The sequence below is a fragment of the Pollicipes pollicipes genome, unplaced genomic scaffold (genome assembly GCF_011947565.3).
Source record: "Pollicipes pollicipes isolate AB1234 unplaced genomic scaffold, Ppol_2.1 Scaffold_5724;HRSCAF=6776_pilon_pilon_pilon, whole genome shotgun sequence".
Taxonomy (NCBI): Eukaryota; Metazoa; Arthropoda; class Thecostraca; order Pollicipedomorpha; family Pollicipedidae; genus Pollicipes; species Pollicipes pollicipes.
In genome coordinates, this window is record NW_023596746.1 from 14,892,770 (window position 1) to 14,914,113 (window position 21,344).

Genomic DNA, 21,344 nt, shown 5'->3' on the forward strand with positions numbered 1-21,344 from the left:
CACATAATTCAACGCTACCTTTACAGCAAACGACTCAAGACACCCATCAAAGCAGCATTGCACAAAATCTTCAACTGCCATCTTTTGCAAGCGATTCCAAAATGTCACCTGCTAACATAATAGGATTGAAATTACATGTAGTTATGATATGAGTCATTCAACTTATACAAACGATGACCAAGTGTTGCATGAACGCTAGATCTGACAGCCAAACTGCCTGTAGACTGGGAGCCTGCATTGCAGGGCCATCGTACAAACTAGAAAGGAATGGTGTCAAGTTACTTCGCGAAGTGGCCATTTTGTATCCCTTTTGTTTCAAACACCAACGGGCATGCATTAAAACAGGTTGTGGATCTGGGCAGGGGTTTAAACCAGTTTGGAAGTAGTTTGGTAGCTTACGTAGTGGCACAAACATCGCATATTTGCATATAGTGCATATCTGTCCCCACATGCTGGGTAGATATAGCTACCTCGACCTCCAAGCTATTTTCAGCAGCAAAATATACTTGTGGAGCAAGCTGTTGATATGCACGCATGGCGTTTAAGTCATGACCGCAAGCATCTTGATACCGACCCTATGCTGGGCTAGCACTTAGAAAATCTTGCAATATGCGCCCAGAGTTCAAACCATGGGTATCAAGCTGCCAGATCATCAGGAGCACCCACATCAGCGGGATTTGACGGACCGATGTTCATTATTGATGCTCCCCAGACTTTGCACAGTCCAAAATGATATGCTGCCCGATTACTGCAATTACGCCAATTCATGCCAGATCTAAACCTTATTCCAAACTTACTTTTTAACTGGAATTGTGCTGGGATAATCATGTTGGGTGTCTGGCCCATTCAAAGTTTCACAAAAAACATACCCTGGAGCACGCAAAGCCTAAAAAGACAGTTTAAAGAAATAATTGCCACTGCATTAAGTCCTCAAACCAAAGTGAAAACATCACTTCACGCTTGGGCGTAACTTTGCAAAATGAGTTGGGGAGGTGGGAAAGCTGTGCAAAATAAGTACAAAGTGTGTGTGTGGGGGAGGGGGGAGGGAGGGTCTCTGCACTTTTAAGCAGAGGCTAAGCAGTGTAAAATGACTAAACCTACCCTTTAAAATGTATCAACATGCAAGAGTCTCCCTGTATCTTGCCGCCTACTTTTCATGGACAAATTACACCTATGACCTCACGTTCTTCTAGTATTTAAGCACTGCATCTGACTTTACTCAATCATTCCATGCTCCACCAACATCAGTGTTTACAGTACACGCAGTGCATGGCAGTAAATCATTGTCGAAAATGACCCCTATCTCACGAGGTTACTGTTGTAACGCCGTGACCAGGACCTCCACTGCAGGCATTGTATATGTTGCTCCGTTTGTCGCACCTGCGCAGCCTCCTTTCCGGCAACATACAGGGAGGACCGATGTTCTTGTGAGATGTGCATCGTAAAAAGGAAAAGACTACAAATTGTGTATTCCATGCCAAGATTTACGATACTTCTCAACGAATCAGGACACCTTCAGATCAGATCTTTCATATTATGCCTAGGTCTGTGCACTCTGGTATCTATCATTGGGTTGCCGTCGTAGAATTCAGCGCGAATAAAGTTTAACCCTCAGCCACGTCAAAATCGTAGTTTGTTGAGAAATCAAAGGCAGACTACCAACAATGCATTATTTCTCTTTACTAACCTTAATATAATAAATCATAGATTCAAATTGTTCGAACCGAATGCATAGGAAACAGTTCAGAAATTGGACAGCGCGTTGGACATTCCAAGTTTTCGGCTGCTGGTCAGCTGAACTCACGACCCCCGCCCTGGATGGATCATCGCAGAGGAATGGGGGTGAGGGTGGGGATGGAATTAGGGTTGCGGGGGAAACGAGGCATGATAGCGTCTCCGAATGGCCATTTAGCCCTGGCTGTGTCCACGCGGCGGGGGAACAGCTGAGTGGCTGTGACGCGAGCAGAAGCAATCAGAGACACAACGGCCGCGCTCATCAGCCTGCTGTTGACTGCGCTGGTCGTTAGGGATTGCAATCAGCCTGCTGCGGAGTGCGCGCAAAGCCAAGTCACTCCAACCAACAGGCAGCTCGCAGATGAGTTGCTGCAGGTGGGCTCGGAGCATCGGAAGGACTTCCAAACTTGCGAGAAGTAGCGAAAACTTCCGGTCGTTTCTTTCCGCTTACTTCTGGACACTTCCGTGGAAATGGGAAGTCGTGACGGGACTTTTTGCGGGCAGCCTGATCTACTCGGACACCCTGGACCTGGCTAGGTCTTGGAGAGAGGTCCGGAGAGCCTGACCTGGCTGTGTCTCGAAGAAGGTCCAGAGAGCCTGACCAGGCTGTGCCTCAGAGCAGGTCAGCGCAAAGGAAATGCAAGGAACGACTAAGGCAGTTGGGTGACCGCGGCGCTGCGACATGTGGGAGCATCAAAACCGAGTGCTGTTGGCCGCGCAACTGTCCGATTGATTCTGCTTACGTTTCATACAGTTTTGGCGCCATCGTCTGTAAGCGTTTTAACGTTTTTTCGTGTGCTTAGTTCGGCTTAAAATTCATGGCGGTGCCCCATTTGACCCAAAGAAATATCGATGTGGGTTGTACCGGCTTTAAATGGGCGAGATCATCAGTTAATACCCGTGGTCTGTGCTGGTTTCCTGGGTTTTGTTCAACTTTTTTACGCGGTCTAGACACAAATAAGACGGTACTGATGGCATCATTCCTCGTAGAGTAGCTAGGAGTATGGAGAGATTCATGTATTGACGTTTAGGCTACATGCTTGATCGGAATGAATATCAGTAGTAAAATAATTACTGATTTTATTACGGATATATCTGTTGATATACCATTCTACTATTGATATTCGTTTCGATAAAAGCGTGTAGCCGAAGCATGAATTCATAGATCTTTTCGTTCTATTCTACGAAGAACAGGGCTATTATCACTGTCTTATTAATATGCATAATGTTCCTTGCAAATTCAACAGATAAAAAGGGAGCTAATTTTGGTCTATTACCGTCTAGAGAAAAGACAAGTTACGACCACAACCACAGGGTTCTTGGCTATAATAGTTTTCTCCCTTAGTGCGATTTGCAGTCGCTATGATGATAAACTCAAAATGTCATGATTCGAGGCTCTGCTACTTGCTTTGCCTGGAATGGTTTTTCGTTTCTGTCATGGGCTTTGGCGTCCCGATTCCTGCCTGTTCTGTGACAGAAATGTTGTAAGGAAACTTTTTTTTGTTCCCCATCCCCTTTACAAGACAAAAACATTGATGAAGTAGCTCATATCAATCGTAGTGTTGACACTGGTAACTAAACTCTGCGAGCAACAGACGGAAAACCCCTCATTCCGTTGTTGGTGGACTGTCACATTGTATGCCCCGGGTGTGAACAAATATTTTTTGCCCGGGTCGCCTTTGACCCGTCCACGTTGTTTCTTGCCGGCTCACTAGCCAGTGGCATTGATCGAGACGGCCTTGTTACGACGCTAACGACCACGGACGCAGCGAAAGTCCTCGACAACGTGCAGCATGCCGCTGCCACGCCTTCCGAGTGTCTGAGCTCGTCGTGGCCGATGGCCATTGCTTGGTTTCAGAGTGCGTTGCGTTTTCAGGAAAGCAGTTTGAGACGACATTTCCCAAGCGATGCATCCGATGATATGCCACCCATTCATTCATCGGATACCAAACGATGGATCCTATACTTCCCGCAGATTCTATGTTCGTTTTGAACTGGTTTTACGCCTTTTGTATTCATTGCGAACGGCTTAGCTTGCAGGCATAGAACGCTAAGTTCTTTGACCAGGGACTCGAGCCAATGTTGATGATACAAATTTTACAGAGCGGGCGACGCTAGATATGGATTTACATTTGCCCGCTTACAATGGCCAACGATGAAGTCAAACAAATATTTCTTTCTGTTGTTACGTCCCACCATCGTACCATATCGTAGCTCTACCGCGAACCATCGCTCCCAGCATACTTACAGCACCAATCACCGTTCTCACATTGCCGGTTAGTGCCAAAGTGCGATGGCAGAGCGCCTGATGCCAGCCCGGCTTGGCTCTCCGAGCGACCGCCCACGAGCTACGAGCCACGCGAGCTGGACACGCCTCCACAAAGCCCGCCTCAGCGAGAGGCCTCGTCCGTCCTTTGTGTGCGCTGATCGCCGTATAACGACCCATTGCTCCGGCGACGTTATTTGACAGGTGGTTTGTGCAAGTGAAACGTGGCTGCTCGCATTCGAATGGATATGCTTTTCTCAGGACGGTGATGGTTTGATCCTTTAAAGCCAATACACCCGGGCGTGCTTGGATCGAAAAGCACCATATCGACACTAGCATGCATGATCAAGGTTTCTGCTGCCTCATTTACAATGCAGCGAGAAAGCGAAGGAAATAGCCCGAAAGCTGAAACAAGGAAAACACGAACCCAAACATAAACAAAAAATAACCGCGTGGAGGTAAACCAGGGCTTGTGGGAGGTAGTGATGATGGCGAGAGCAGTGTCTTTTACGTTACGCTTCCTTGCTTAAGCTCCACAACGAACTTAGTCGCTACGTTGAAATTTCATCTCTTTCGGCTGCGTAAGATATGGCGACGTCATTCAGTAACAGCTAACAGCGGTACACAGCAGATTCTGCCGACGTCATGACGACGGCTGTCGCAACTGTATACAAGCGTAGCGCTGTTACAAAGCGTTGACAGCGTGGTTTGGGCCTCGAAAATAGTTGAAATTGATACCCATATAATGCCTTGGTGGCACTGCAGTGGCACTAACTACCCAGTGTTATTATGAGACGCAACTGGTCTTGCGGTTTCATTGGAGTATGTTTTTGAAACATGCCCCAAAAATGGGACACCCCCTTTAAGTAAGCCCGCCACTGCTGCCCAGGCGGCGCGCCGAGGACACAGCGCTACGTGGAATCAACAGGGACCGGACCTCACTGGAGTCCGCGAGTCACTCAGGGCCTGTAACACAGAGAGGTAGTCACAGCTGGTGACTGGAGCACTGGTACCACACAAACCCAGCACTTTGGCAGCCGGCGAAATGGGATCTTGTTTCTCGCTTTGTGCCTCTCCCAGGATATGGTAATGTCCGTCGTAACCCCTGGCGTTGTTACCGACGAAGAAAGGGTTAGTTTGTGTCGACCACGATCAAGAATCAGGTTTTCGTCAGGGGCTGAGCAGTACCGAGAAGGAGTAGTGTTGTTAGAAGAACAAGGACAGGTCAAGCAAAGTCAATTACGGAACACTATCGCGGACCTCGGCCCCGGGGCAGCCGCCCCGAACGGCGTATTGGTCTGGTCCGGTCGTCGGGACGTCGGCAGACCGCCCGCGCGCTCCGACTGGTTGAGTAGGGCGCTGACTACGCTGTCGGCGCGCTACGACGAGTCGGCGCCCGGCCACTGTAGCCTGCTCACCGGCCTGAACCGGGATACGGCGATACGGCGTCCGAGCTGCTCGCAGGCTGCGGCCGGCTCGGCTGGGAGCGTCGCGCCGAGCTGCGCTGCCGCCGACTCGCGACCGGCCAGCCCAGCGGGGGCCCAGCCTGCAGCCAGCACAGCGACCGGCCAACTTAGCGACCAGCCAGCCCAGCGACCGGCCAGCCCAGCGAGGAGCCCAGCCCAGCGACCGGTCAGCCATGCGAGAGCCCAGCCAGGAGCTAGCCCAGCGACCGGCCAGCTCAGCAGAGAGCCAGCCCAGCGGCCGGCCAACCAAGCGAGAGCCCGACTGGGAGCTAGCCCAGCGGCCGGCCAGTCCAGCAAGAGCCCAGCCAGAAGGTAGCCCAGTGGCCGAACAGCCCAGAGAGAGCCCAGCCTGGAGCTAGCCCAACGTCCGGCCAGCCCTGCGACGTCACTGGCGATTCCAGTCGGGCTGTGGCACCGTCTACACTAGCGCCAGGAAGCACCTGCTGGTGCACAGCGCACCGCCGGTGCTGACTGCGCGCCTGAAGCGGCTCGAGATGTGCAGCTTCAGACTGTGTACGGTCAACCGGCACATGCAGGTCCATGAGAAACTGGACCAGGCGCCGCTCTATTCCTTCATCACCGAAGACCTGCCACAGATGCACCCGAGCCTTGGGTAGAGTACATAATCTACCCATTGTTCGGTGTGGTGGAGCACAGCGGCTGGCGGAACAGCTGGTCGCTATGCGGCCGTCATGCACGTCCGCTACCGCTGCGAGCGACTCGCCGTCAATGCCGCCTTCTTCACCAACCTCGTCGGCGATGCGTATTAACTGGCCTGCTCGCGCGCCCAAAACGCATCACCCCCACCCGACACGTCGTCCACGCCATGTCGCACGACACAGCTGTACACTATAACAGTGCCGCCCCGGCCAGGTGCTCGGGCGCCTTTTGAGCTGTTCAGTGTTTTCAAGTGTTGTTCAATGTACATGGAGCCGATTCGTCCATGTCGGCAATTGTGTAGTGACAACAGGTGATGCAGACACATAATTACAGCCACGTTCGGTCTTGCTAGAGTGGGTCTATCCTCCGATCCGAGCGCCTTCTTCGGCTCCTATCAGCGGTCTGGAGGTTTTCCGCGCCGTATAACGCATGGTAATCTGGCCTGCCTAATGAGGCAGTGATTTGTGTGATTGGCTTCGATTAACGGTCGGGAGGCAAGAATCTGGGAAGCATCGACCATCTCCCCGCATGGAAAATATCCGAGGGCGTGTGGTAAAGTGTATCAGCCAGGCATGGAGACCAGCCCAGCTACGCTCTCGGCTTAGCTAAGTCTGGTGGCTTATCCTCCAACAGTTTCGACTCCCGGTTTGAGCCATTTTACAAGAATGATGTCAGCTTGGTGTGATTTAAGCCGCTGCCTTCGGCTACGGCTGCGAAATTTTTTTAGCTGTGGCCACGGATTCAGCTTCGGGCTATCCGGACCTGGTTTGACCTTGAACTTCTGTTTTTCGCTGCAATTGCGGACCTACTTCACGAAACGGTCGTACCTTTTCTGTCAGCCCCGTAACCCACACATCGTTCCGAGGTAGCAACGCACAAATAGTTAAAAGTCAAAAACCAGCCGATCATTACCGGAACTTATCAATATCTGAAGACTGCTAGAAAATAATTCCAAAACGTCCTGTACAACACAAGGACAGGTCGATGATTCGGAAAAGTCCATCCTTATGCTAACATCGCCCCAATCATCCGCGGAACATTAGTGATGCTTCCTGATCCACATACAGTTTAAGCAGATGCAAAAATGATAGTTTCTCAAAACGATGTTGTATGCTAGATTCTGATTCGGCCTCGACCCTGTGATTTTTATCTGTTGGTTTCGGCTTTGCCTCTGCATTTCCTAGGTTCCAAGCCGATGACTCAGGCCAGGTTTTGCGTTTGCAGAGTTTGATTTTTTCGAAGTTTCGAAATCCTGATTCGGATTTAAATCCGGATCGAAAATGAATCTGCATCGAAACTGATAGCGGATTCAGTGTTGCTTTTTAAAGATACGGATTCACTTACTTCTGCTTCAGCTTCACAATTTCAAACTCCAAAGGCAGTGGATTCGGCTTCCACCTCAGTTTCTCACCTCCGGGCCTCGGCTTTGATTTTGGGTTCGACTTCGGCTTTACGTTACTGTCTTGACTCTGGATTTGATTTCCAATGTCGTCGTGTCGGTTTCGTGGAGGTGTGATTATATGGAGGTGTGATTGTCACGATATGAAGAAAGTAACTCTGAGCTTTAATGGGCCTTATAATAATTATAATAGAAATGCTTTGACATAAAAGTGGCGTTTGAGGAGTTCCATGTCAAATCAATTACGTATCGAATCAATACCCCCCTTTAACGGGCGCCCCCGGACCAGCCACCACATCCAGCGGCCATATAACATGTCGCCTGCAGCCTCTCCAGCCAGTGGACGAGCCAGTGCCTGGCCGTGCCGCCGGGGTCACGAGTGGACGGCGGCCTGACGAGAGCTGGCTTCCCCTTCCAGGCGCCATATTCACGGATGACCAGCGCGACAGCGCCGTGGAAATGGCGTTTAAGTACGCGGTGCTGCGGGTCAACCGCGACAGCAAGATCCTGCCCAACACCACGCTGAAGCACTACATCGAGTACGCTCCGCGCGACAACAGCTTCCACGCCAGCAAACAGGGTGAGCGGCTGGAGTCCCGGCGTCGGAGAGCGGGGTTAGCCGAGGAGGGTCAGGGTGAGCCGGGGTCAGAGCTGTAGCCGGGGTCAGCTGTAGCTGGGATCCGGGTCTGGAGAGCGGGCTCAGCTGAGGAGGCTCAGGGTGAGCCGGGGTCAGATCTGTAGCGGGTCCGGGTCTGGAGAGCGGGCTCAGCTGAGAAGGCTCAGGGTGAGCCGGGGTCAGATCTGTAGTCGGGGTCCGGGTCTGGAGAGCGGGCTCAGCTGAGGAGGCTCAGGGTGAGCCGGGGTCAGATCTGTAGTCGGGGTCCGGGTCTGGAGAGCGGGGTCAGCTGAGGAGGCTCAGGGTGAGCCGGGGTCAGATCTGTAGCGGGTCCGGGTCTGGAGAGCGGGGTCAGCTGAGGAGGCTCAGGGTGGGCCGAGGTCAGATCTGTAGCGGGTCCGGGTCTGGAGAGCGGGGTCAGCCGAGGAGGCTCAGGGTGGGCCGAGGTCAGATCTGTAGCGGGTCCGGGTCTGGAGAGCGGGGTCAGCTGAGGGGGGTCGGGGTGGGCCGGGGTCAGATCTGTAGTCGGGGTCCGGGTCTGGAGAGCGGGGTCAGCTGAGGAGGCTCAGGGTGAGCCGGGGTCAGACCTGTAGCGGGTCCGGGTCTGGAGAGCGGGGTCAGCTGAGGGGGGTCAGGGTGAACCGGGGTCAGACTGTAGCGGGTCAAGGTCTGGAGAGCGGGGTCAGCTGGGGAGGGTCAGGGTGGGCCGGGGTCAGACCTGTAGCGGGTCCGGGTCTGGAGAGCGGGCTCAGCTGAGGAGGCTCAGGGTGAGCCGGGGTCAGACTGTAGCGGGTCCGGGTCTGGAGAGCGGGGTCAGCTGAGGAGGGTCAGGGTGGGATGGAGTCAGACCTGTAGCGGAGTCCGGGTCTGGAGAGCGGGGTCAGCTGAGGAGGGTCAGGGTGAGTCGGAGTCAGACCTGTAGCGGGGTCCGGAGCTGGAGAGCGGGGTCAGCCGAGGAGGGTCAGGGTGGGTTGGAGTCAGACCTGTAGCGGGGTCCGGGTCTGGAGAGCGGGGTCAGCTGAGGAGGGTCAGGGTGGGCTGGAGTCAGACCTGTAGCGGGGTCCGGGTCTGGAGAGCGGGGTCAGCTGAGGAGGGTCAGGGTGAGTCGGAGTCAGACCTGTAGCGGGGTCCAGAGCTGGAGAACGGGGTCAGCTGGGGAGGGTCAGGCTGGGCCGGGTTCAGGCTGCAGCCTCAGTTGAGCGCAGGATGGTCCGGAGGAGGCCAAGAACGTAACAAGACGAAGATGATTGCGCAAGCTCTACTTTTGAATGTGATGACCCATGCCGACATTCATAGGCAGAGGCCACGAAACGCTGACTCATAAATCGCGCCGTGTAAGCTTACGAAGTATGTCAGTTCCAGTCCAGCTTTCGAGCGGTCAAATATGAATGAAACTAGTCGGTCAGTGGATGGGAGTTTGAGTCGTTGATACTGACTGGTTCATGATGCGAATCCTTGCCTAAAGTCTTGTCCGAAATCTAATACGGATTGCTTACTATTAACGCAGTCATGACCGGAGATTGCTTGAAAACGGGATTCTGTGGCAAATGCCGTGGTGGTGTGTACGGGTAGAATGTTCATACTCCTGCCAATCCTGTACCTGCCTTGTCATATCCGTGCCCACGCGCTTTCCGTTGAATAGACCTCAACTTTCCATTGACTAACCCGTGTGCAGTCTTAAAACCCCTGTGTGAAGGTGACATACATGGCTTAAGATTAGTTTAGATGAACGCACATTTTTTTGAGAGATTTTGCTGTTTTAAAATTTAATTGTCATCAATGTCACCAAAAGCAAGCATTCATCGCCAATCACCATTCACTGACTAGGCACCGAGCCTTGACCTCTCCGATCCTAGAGTGACACGTAGGTACCTGACACGGTTCTATGTATGCCTTCGCAGATAAGATTCCCTGTGCTCAGCTCATTCGCTGCTGGTCGTGCACTACCTACCACCCGCTACCCATTACTCATCAGTTGCACTCACCCGTTGCCAGTCCGTTTGCATTTCTCCAGCTCTGTAGTTCTAAATGGGGGAAATGTTTCAGGAATGTTTCCACACAAGTTTACTCTTTTTAGCCTGAGCACTTGCAATGGTAGCCTGAATAGTCAGCTAAAATTGACTTTAAGGAGCTCGATCAGTAACACTCTGTAGTATTTCTTGAAGTAAAAGCTCAACATTTCGTGAAAGCCTTACCGATTAACTTGTTCATATTCCAAAACTGTAATTTTCCTTAAGTCGGCTACCCAGCCCCACCCAGAGCTATAACCAGCTCAACCCGTCACCTATTCCCTGCGGGTGCCCGTGGGTTTAACCAGTCCGTGAACTCCCCCACACACTGTCCAATGTTAGGGCATGCATATTACAAGTGGCACCTATGTTTCATATGTACTACACATGCCTATGTTTTTGACCACCAGTGGCATTGCGTAATAAAAAAGCTACTGTATGGATGGTCGTAACTTTGAGTCAAAGTGACATTATCACATTACTGTCTAAATGGTACGGCAACATCTGATTTTGAGTCAAAGTGACATTTTCACACTGCTGTCTAAATGGTACGGCAACATCTGATTTTACAATGCCTCAGAGGCATGAATTAAATACCTTAGAATTATCGTCACCTCTTTCCATGCAATGCCTGCATATAGCACGAAAACACGCAGTATTGCACCAAAACTTGATAGTCATTCACACATGGCACATAATTTGAGCTGGAACTCCCGCACAAGTGCACATTCCCACTCCACGCCTCGCGCACTATTTCGCAGGTTGGAGAGCGGGTGTCCCGTCCCCTCCCTCCGCGTGGAGGAGTCTTTTTCCGTTTTTATTATCGTGAATACCGAAGCATTCAGATCAAGCCATGCAATGCAAACACGCTGCCAGGCTCGGTCAAAGCAATCGGGTAAAAAACTACGATTGATGACTCCTGGCAAACATCTCAAGTCCCAGCCATGGGTGCGGCTTGGTTTTGAGTTCGCGTTTGACTCACTGTTGACAGACCTTTGTTGACAGACCTCGACGTGTGCCTTGCCTGACCACAAAACGCATGCAGCTAACGTTTGACTCGCTGTTGACAGACGTCAGTCGATGTTTGCCTTGCCTGACCACAAAACGCAGTTCAGCCAGTTTACGTTTGACTCGCTGCTGGCGAATATCAGGTAACGCTTACTTTGAATACAAAACGCAAACCGACAACGTTTGACTCACTGTAGATGGACATCAGTCAACGTTGACTTTGTCCGGACACAAAACGCATGCAGATAACGTTTCCTCACCATCACTCACCCTAATGCTTTCTGTGCCATTATGCTCACAACAAACTGGAAATGGATGGTGACAAAAACAGAGCTAATATCTTGGTGGGCTGTTAGCGTTTTTGCCATCTGAAATCATCATATATCAGGCCATCTCTGGCCCATTCTCCGGAAGGAAATGGGAAGCGCGGAGCTCAGTGTGTTCCATGGACGGAGGCTGGGGTTGGGGCAGAAGGTGAAGCGGGGTAACTCCAGAATGCTGGGTTGGGGCAGAAGGTGAAGCGCGATAGCTCCAGAATGCTGTGGTTGGGGCAGAAGGTGAAGCACGGTCACTCCAAAACTCTGGTGGATGAAAAGGTTAGATTTAATTCCGCTAAATAGCTTGCCAACTTATATTGTGGGTGTGTGGAATGTCTCGAGGAAAATAAGACTAAACTATGTCTCTGTGCTTACCTAGGTGACGATCCCATACAGTAAGAACTTTGATCCAAGGATGTCACTATTTTTATCGATCGGTGGGGATGGGTCTCAGCCGATGAGGTTGGTCTTATGAAACCCCAAAACCTCAGTTCTCCCTGGACTTCGGCTTTTGAAACTTTCACTCTCGACGTCAGCATGAAAAATCTTTGCTTTCAGGAAAACAATTCGGCTGATAAAAGGTTGCTTTACGAAAGACTACCATGTGAAGCCAATGTCAAACTGCAGCCTTGTGAGAAGCTTAGGGTTGAATGAAGTTAACAGAAAGCATCCTAGCAAGACGGTGCGATGAGACCGCCGGGGAAAGGTCTCGTTTTATCGTCATGGAAGAAGGTTCCGAGCGCAAATAGTTTTATGCAGAATAGCGTGGTCGTAGACATGCAGACTGGGGAAGAGCTTGCACACATTACGCGCCATGCTGAAAGAGGTTTCGGAAATGCATCATGTCACTGCCAGGCAGTCTCAACACCTAAAACTAAAACGAGACTTGCACGACCTGAACAGACATGTCGAAAGCTTGAAGGACAGATCAGGTAAATGCCGGCGACCCGACAGGTTACCAGAATGGACGTCGTAATGAACAGTGCGACCAGCACTTTGACATGAGTTTGGAGTCATTGTAATAAATAAATTTCTTGTCCTTGTGATGTTTCAGCTTTGCTTTGTTTTGTTTATGAATTTAGATAAGTGTGTGTCATTCGTTGTTTGAAAAGCTGCAGTCGCGGCGGCCGGTTGGCTGCGGGTCTTACTTGGTGCTGACTGTTAGATCTGCAGGCGCGGTGGGCTGTTTGATGGGTCGTGCTTGGTGCTGGCTGTTAGGAGAACTGCAGGAGCGGCGGGCTGGTTTATGGGTCGTGCTTAGTGCTGGCTGTTAGGAGAGCTGCAGACGCGGTGGCCTGGTCGGTGGGTCGTGCTTGGTGCTGGCTGTTAGGAGGGCTGCAGGCGCGGTGGGCTGGTTGATGGGTCGTGCTTGGTGCTGACTGTTAGGAGAGCTGCAGGCGCGGTGGGCTGGTTGATGGGTCGTGCTTGGTGCTGGCTGTCAGGAGAGCTGCAGGCGCGGTGGGCTGTTTGATGGGTCGTACTTGGTGCTAACTGTTAGGAGAGCTGCAGGCGCGGCGGGCTGGTTGATGGGTCATGCTTGGTGCTAACTGTTAGGAGATCTGCAGGCGCGGCGGGCTGGTTGATGGGTCATGCTTGGTGCTGACTGTTTGAAAAGCTGCAGGCGCGGTGGGCTGGTTATGCTCTTGGTGATGGCTGTTTGTCTAATTATGGACGGTTTAATCTTAGAACAACAAAGGCATTCAAATGTGCCGCAAATCTCCCGAAAGCTTCTCAAAACATTTGTGTCCTTTACATAGAGCAGTTGAGAGAGTGGGAATTGGGCGGGTAGGGTTTGTGTGTTATGGGTAGCAGGTGGGCGCGGGCACGACCATGCGGGCATGGTGCATGCCGGAAAAAATGTTTCCTTCGAAGGCTTGTAGAAAGAAGGAAGTGTGCGTGTGTGATGACGAGAAGTAGACCTGCATGGCAAGCATGCAAAACAATATACCCAAGGTGTATGAAAATTTCTGGTGGCTCTGGACGCTTAACAGAATGGTGTGAATGTTGTTGAGCAGGCCCGTTGCTCCTGCAATATCCCAGGATGGTCGGTGCCTGCGCTTGTTTGTTGCATCGGATGGCTTTCAGCACCAATCATGTCGCTTCAATAAAGCGTCACACACCTGGTCACTGGATTTTTTTGCATGCAAACTCCCAACGCCAATGATTTGCATCATGGGTTCACATAACTAGCCGCAATATGTTGCTTTCTTCCCACCTGCTGCGGCACCTCCCGCCCGTCTGATACTCCACAGCAAGCGGCTCGTTCCCTGGTGACGACACGACGGCGGCCGACTGCTGAGGCGGAGCGGGCCGGGCCGGCGGTCGTCCTTCTCTTGGGATCGCCCCGCCCAACAGGCGACACTGTAACTGGCGGTGACGTCTGCGCCGATCCTTCACTAGGCCGGCGGATCGGAGAGCGGCGGGCGCGCGGGCCACGCACTGCCGGGGGGGGGGGGGGGCGGACGCGCGGGCCACGCACTGCGGGAGGGGGAGGGGGGGGGGGGCGGACGCGCGGGCTACGCATTGCCGAGGGGGGGGGCGGCAGACGCCCGGGCCACGCACTGCGGGGGGGGGGGGGCGGACGCGTGGGCCACGCACTGCGGAGGGGGGGGGGGGGGGGGGGAACGCTCCCCTACTTCATGTGCCGCTTGTAAACTCGGGGCTTTGTTATTCGTCGTCATCGGGCTTTACAGCGCACTCAGCTGCTGTAGTGATGTGGTGTCGCCTGTCCCTCACTCTGGCAGGAAGTCCGGGCACAGCGCGGAGTCGAACGCCGTACCTCTGGTTTCTTAAACGCGCAGTGGTTAACGCAGACGTGTTAGGGCTTTGTCATTGTGAGGTGAGGCATCTGCATAGTAAGAGGTACGGTGTGACGCTATCTGGCAATAACAAGGGTTGGTAATAGACTGGAAAGCGTCAATACTGGGCAGTGACCTCCTAATTGCGGGCTAAATGTCTTGTCCTGCTGTTGCCAACTGGCCGATATCCACGCGGAAGCCGGGGTCTACCCTGCATCACACACGCAGCCGGCTTGGTTGGAAGCAGTGGCCATCATTTGTAATGCAAATGTGTTCGCGAGATTTTAGAAACCATTTGTCCCTAGACCTGGGGAATCGCGGCCGCCTGTAAACTCGGCAATCGTGCTGTCTGATAAAAAGTGGGGAACGAGGAAAACTCTCTTTGGCGCTGTTATGCCGCGTAATTTAATATGCTAATTGCGTCGCTAACTGTCTCCAAAGCGGAGCGTTGCCGTCACACTGAAGCCTGTGATGACGTTGTCAAATCCAATTTCGGTCCGCCGCGAATGCTTGTCGTCCGCCTGAATAAGGCGATGAGGGACTCGGTGACAGGCGGCGGTGTGCTGGGAAACAATTGCACCGGAATTCGGAGACCGGTATGCATGGCACGTCCCTTTGGAATGTAAGACTGTCATGGTTAATAGTTGCTGGATTGCTGATATGGTCTGAAAGATACCGTGTTCAGTTGGCGCTTATACCTTTTACGTCCTGGGTAATTTGAAAGTCTGCAGCTGCAGCGTGAAAAAGGCGGTAAAATGGTTATTATTTTCGGTTTGCATATTATCGTGTGCTGAATGTTCAATGTCTACTGAGTTTGTGCGCAAAGGCGATGTATGGTCCACATTACAGTGGGATTTTGATATTGAAAATGTCACGAAATGTCAGAAACACATTTTTCCGCTTCCTCTTCTCTTGTCTCAATGCTCTGTCTTTTTCGCCCTGTCCAACAATGCTCTCATTCACCTTTCTTCCCTGTTGCACGGCCCAGGTTGGTCTCACCGCTGCCGTCTGTGTGCGACAGCGTGCCTGCTGGTGGAGAAGGGCGTGTGCGCCATCTCCGGCCGGTCTGACCGCTGCCATCTGTGTGCGACAGCGTGCCTGCTGGTGGAGAAGGGCGTGTACGCCATCTTCGGGCCGTCGGACCCGCTGCTTGGCGCGCACGTGCAGTCCATCTGCGACGCGCTCGACATCCCGCACGTGGAGACGCGGCTGGACGTGGAGCGACACGCCAAGGAGTTCAGTATCAACCTGCACCCTCATCAGCCCGTAATGAACGCAGCGCTGCGAGACGTCATGACCTTCCTCAACTGGACCCGCGTCGCCATCATCTACGAGGAGGAGAACGGTGAGCGGCACGGGCAACGCGGCGGTGAGAAAGGTGAGAGGCGTTGGTAACGGCCGGTCATGCAGCCGGCTCCGGTAGCGTCTGATCACTGCAGGGGTTGATGCTGGTAAGCGATGCGCCGAAAAGAGCGGGCAGCAGTGAGAATGCCAGAAGACAGGATTGCGGGACTGGATGTAGGAGCTGAGAGTGGTTTAGCATGGCGCGATGATTAGGCTTAGGAGGCATCATCATAGGCAGCCCGATCCTTGCTGTGGCGAAGGATCGGGCTCGTTGGCCACGCACAAATTTACCAAAAATAATTAGGTCTCGTTCCGACTTCTGTTTTCTCTTGGTCGACCGCAGGACGACAGGTGTCTTCAGCTGGATCTGAAGAGAACCTTCCTCACAATGAGCAGCTAGTAATGATGGGACCGTGCCCTGTGAGAGCCCAAACATGGTCAACAAGCAGCATCGTCCGAAGCGTGCGGTGTGCGGCGACCTTGCTGAACCCCGTCCTCGATAGCGGCCGCCCACGCTCGGGTCGGCCGCGACTCGAGATGGCCAGAGATCACCATATTGCGTCATGACGTCCGGATGTACTTGAGCGGCAATCTATCGGAGACCTGGCGTATCCCGGCTGCAGCGATGGCAAGAGGGGGGGGGGGGGGGGGGGGGGGGGGGGGCGGTGTGAAGAGATGGTGCGCGACGCACCAATTGGGAGATGGTGACACGAGACGGGCGCATTTTTTTAGGCCCTAGGGCCCTGGTCTTCATGAACTTGGGGCCCCAGCTCGTCTCATTGCGGTAATGACCTGTGACCTTTGACATGTGACCTGTAACCTGTGATGGCAGCCATCACTGATACGCGCACTGACGAACGCCTAAAATGCCAAACATTGGCAATAAGTAGTTTCAGCTGATTCAATCCTATGGAGACCTCCAGTGCGCGGAAATGTCACACTGGAGCCGTTTCGATTAAACCGTTATTGGGAAATTCTATGGCTGACGAGATCATTGTCGATCACACTATTCGCGTGCGATCGAGGCCTGCCCGTTTAGCCGACATAAAAGCAGCGCTTCGGCCGTTGTTAGGCGTTGTTATGTAAACAGCCACGGCTTGATTGTAAACAAACGCACTCACTTCGCTTCTCGGCCAAGTTAGAGATGGGCTTGGGTCGTGACTTATTCGGTGAGTCAGGCTGCTATGTCATGCGTTAAATGGGCCAACTCCAAGCAGGAATGGGCCCCATTTGTCACTGAAGAACAGGTCCCAGGCCATGTAGGCTGACCTGCACAGGCCGCCCGAGCCCGCTGGCCAAGGGCCGCCTGCTGGAGTCGGCCTGCCTGTCAGGGTCCACGAGCAGAGTCCGCGAACAGAGCCTATGAACAGAGTCCACGAACAGAGCCCACGAACAGAGTCCACAAACAGAGTCCATGAACAGAATCCACGAACAGAGCCCATGCACAGAGCCCACGAACGGAACCCATGCACAGGGCCCACGGGAAGAGTCCGCGAGCAGTGTCCGCGAACAGAGCCCACGAACAGAGTCCGCGAGCAGAGTCCGCGAACAGAGCCCATGAACACAGCCCACGGACGGAGTCCGCGAGCAGAGTCCGCGAGCGGAGTCCGCGCTTGGGGAGGAGAACTGCGGCAGTCGGATCGTGTGCCTGGGCCGCGCTCGGGGAGGAGAATTGTGGCAGTCGGACCGTGCGCCTGATCCGCGCTCCGGAGAGCGAGAGGGCGGCCGTACTCGCTCGGAATTGGCCCGGAGGCTGTCAGGCGGATCTGTATTCGACACGTCCGTTCCACTCACTGATAGTCGACCGAACCCTCTCGGTTGCCGAGCACACAACTGGAGTGGCGGCATCGAGCTGGAGCAAGCAAAACACTCTACTCGAGAGCGAAGTGGCATTGCAAGTGCCGGCCGAGTTAAATGGAAGAAAGATGGGTTTAAGTCTTGATCGCTGAAACTTTTGCAAAAAAAGTTCAAAAATGTTGAAACGTTTGGAAGAGCGGCTGTGTTTGAGCTGATCAACTCAAATTCAGCACTTCACTAAAAATGGAAAATACTCATTCATACAATGTTTGCTTATACCGCAAAATCAACAACCCGTGCTTTTAGAGCCCAGTTTCCGGTCATCCGCGCCCAGCGCTCCACGTAAATGTTGTGAGTGCCGTCCCCCCCCCCCCCCCCCGGTCCGTTCGCTGCGGGCCCGCGCGCAGGGCCTCTCCCGGAGCCCTGGCTGGAGGCCTGCGGGCGGTGCGGCAGTCGCTGTGGTCACCACATGGCCGGTGCCGGCGGCCCCACCGTCGTAGTGCGGGGCAGAGCGCTATTTGTTTGGTCAGAAATTTGGCTGCTCGCCAGTTCCGGACCCTGCTGTCCGGACCCAATTTGGCGAGCAACAGAAAGCTTGCCGTGCCCCGACGGCCAACGCCCCCCCCCCCCCACCCCCACCCCCCACCACCACCCCCACCCCCAGCCCCTATGCATCGGCACGCCGGCTTCAATGACCGTTCAGAAGATTGACTGGCACGGCTGAGGCAGAAGGCAGACGGCGCCTAAAATGAGACTAGCGGGCAAAAGAAAACAAACAAAAATACACCCAAGAACTGGCAGTTGGTCGTTCACCTCGTGTCGGCATCTGGTGATTCTAATATGTCCGGGCAGCTATCACGATTGTTGGTACTAGCTTGGTGTTTTTTTGCCTTTCTTTGGCATTTATTTGATTTGGGGCTTTCCTACGGTCGATTTGATGGCTGACCACACCTCTCAAAATTCGACTGGGCTGAAGACGGCCAGGGCGGCCGACAGTCTGTTGGTTCATTTACAGGACAGCTTTTCATGTCTTCCTTGCTTACGTATGTTCCAACATCTGGGCTGTTGGTACTGTTTCTTGCCTCCGTCCTCCCGTCCCTTCTTATACTCGCTGCCCCCCTCCCCCCCCCCCCCCCCCCTCCTGTATTCGCTTCCCTAGGTCTCGCAGTCGCCTGCGAACGCATGAATCAGGCTATCAGGTGCATCCCCAGATAGCCGGCTGTGGCTGGACCCGTGTCCAGATGGCCGGCTGCGTGTGGACCCGTGTCCGGACGTCCGGCGGTTGGAGACGGTGGCGGACGCGCGGCGCCGGTGGCGTGTGGCGCCGTGTCCGGACGTCCGGCGGTTGGAGACGGCGGTCGACGCGCGGCGCCGGTGGCGTGTGGCGCCGTGCCCCGCCGACCTAATGGCCGTGACGGACCCCAATGGGCTGGCGGGCCGGCGCGGCCGGGGCGCCGAGCCGGTGCTATCTCACGGCCAGCTGCCTGCCACGCTGCCGCGCCGGCCGCCTGCAGTGACGCCGCTTCCGAGGCGGTACCGCAGCAACAGCGGGGTGCTTCAGCGCCTGACAGACGTCACAACAGCCTGACGGGCTGCCGAACGCCCGTGCCGGGAGCTGGCGGACAGACGAACAAAACGCATATCTCCATCAACTAACGGGTGTACAACCACTCAGCCGGCGCCATAGGGATTGTGTGGCTGTTTCTTAAGTATGCAGAACTACTGACGCATGCTTATGTAGGGCAGGAACACTTAAGTTGCTTATGCAAAACAGGAGCACTTTACTTGCTCAGGCAAAGCAGGAACGTCATTTAGAATCCCCGACTCAAATGTCGTACGCGTTGTTTCTGCCAGACACATATGTTGACCAGTCTACTAACCAGCGACATGATGAATCCCGCTCGGTGTTGCAGGACTAATAAAGCTCCAGGATTTAATAAGAACACCACCGAACATGGAAATAGAGATTGCGATCCGGCAGGGTACGCCGGACACGTTCCGTCACGTCCTCAAGGAGGTCAAATCCCGGGAAATTTTCAACCTGATCGTCGACACCAGGGCAGAATCGATGCCGACTTTTCTTCGCGCGGTGAGTAACGCCGTTGTGACTGGACTTTGATGCGTGATACATGATGCGATGTGAACTATCTTGTAACGGTGTGTTTCATTTGTATTTAACAAGTGCACAGTTTTCGACTGTATTCTAACAGGTGCGATGTCGTTTTCATATAGGAGTTTTGGCTTCGACGTGTGCTGAACAGTTGTGTGCGGACAACTGTCACATTCTGTGAGATGAAATAACATGGCCTCGGCTGATCCGCCACACGCCTCATTTTCAGATTCTGCAGCTCCAAATGAACGATTACAAGTACCACTACCTATTTACTACATTTGTAAGTGCGGGCTGGGGAAGACTGCAGTAAGAAAACACGGATTGTGAATTAAGTTTGAGGAATGCGCATGGTAATAACAAATGAGGCTGCTCGTCATGCGTTTGATTTGTATGCCCCGCGTTTAACATCATAGATCTCTCGCAGTAGAAGTTTTACGGATATGATTTTCGTTACCAGATCCACGTGTTAACTACCTGTACTATCTATAGTGCAGATAGTGCAGATAGCGCGGGCTGGGGAAGACTGCAGTAAAAAAACACGGATTGTGAATTAAGTTTGGGGAATGCGCATGGTAATAACAAATGAAGCTGCTTGTCATGCGTTTGGTTTGTATGCCCCGCGTTTAACATCATAGATCTCTCGCAGTAGAAGTTTTACGGATATGATTTTCGTTACCAGATCCACGCGTTAACTATCTGCACCATCTATAGTGCAGATAGTGCAGATAGTGCAGATACTATATAGCTGCGGATAGTGCGCCATATAGTGCACTATTCGCCACCCCCTCCCCCACCTCCCACTGCCTGTATTTGGTATGTGTAAGTTTTATCCAACAGTTGCTCATTTGTTATCCATTTTGAAGGCTTTCCGTTCCGAGGCTACAGAGACTTGGCAAGTATTATGCTTTGGTTTACTATTTTGCCTTGATTGTTACAGCCACGTGAATGTGATTATATTTGACGAAGGTAAACACACTCTGTGATGCTTATGGGAAAGTCCCTTCACGACCTATATTTTTGCTTTCCTCCCCCGCCCCCCTCTGAAATGACCACGTTGCTTACCTTCATTTGTCCTTTTCTAAAGAAAGTCATATACCAGGCGTGGGCATGCAGCAAAAAAAATATAGTTTGTTGACGGTCGTTGAATGCGACCTTCAACATGCCATCCAACTCACGGACTTTTATTCGCTTACTGGTGTGTTATATGATACTTTCTTGCCGATCGGTAGTTGATCAATAGCCATACTAGAAAGTAAACCATCGGGTAGCGTTTTGAGCGTGAACGTTTTGAATAGCGAAACGCGTGTTCTCTTAGCAATTGTGAAATGAGGCATGTGTTTCTTAACATTGGAAAATGAATATTAAATTAAAAAAACACCGGCGGCACTGGTCCATGCTTTTCTATTAATCTTCATGCTATAGATGAGACGGTTTTCACTGGGCGAAGGATGTCGACTTGGTTAGGAACACCATACAGGTCATCGCGCACAATGTTTTGAAGCGCCAGAGAATGCAGTGGCTTTATTAACGCCCATGGTCTAAGGGAAAACCGGGAATTAAGCTCGGGCCGCATGTGGGAACCTAGGATGCACCTACTTACCCCTCGGTAATTACACCTCAGAGCATGTGGCCCAGTAGAGGCCTTCTTGAACTGACAAGATTGCGACAACCCTAAAACTTGATCTATCGACGAATTTTTGGGCTGTGAAGCGCCGAGGCTTGTGTGAAGCGCAGTATGTGGGTTTAACGTCTGCAACGTAATGCCACAGCCCGGCGACTCGGCACCTGGCGTCAGACGCGGACTGAGTCACAGACGC

At 52.8% G+C, this 21,344-nt stretch overlaps 1 protein-coding gene across 3 annotated transcripts in view; it reads left to right on the forward strand.

Moving 5' to 3' along the window:
- Positions 1 to 21,344, forward strand: part of LOC119103994 (glutamate receptor ionotropic, kainate 2) — an 88,227-nt gene that overhangs the window by 17,354 nt on the left and 49,529 nt on the right. For all 3 annotated transcript variants that reach the window (XM_037227709.1, XM_037227708.1, XM_037227707.1), the window contains exons 3-6: positions 7,944 to 8,105; positions 15,367 to 15,618; positions 19,328 to 19,503; positions 19,754 to 19,807. In XM_037227709.1, coding sequence (XP_037083604.1) covers positions 7,944 to 8,105; positions 15,367 to 15,618; positions 19,328 to 19,503; positions 19,754 to 19,807 — 644 coding nt within the window. The remainder of the gene's footprint in view (positions 1 to 7,943; positions 8,106 to 15,366; positions 15,619 to 19,327; positions 19,504 to 19,753; positions 19,808 to 21,344) is intronic.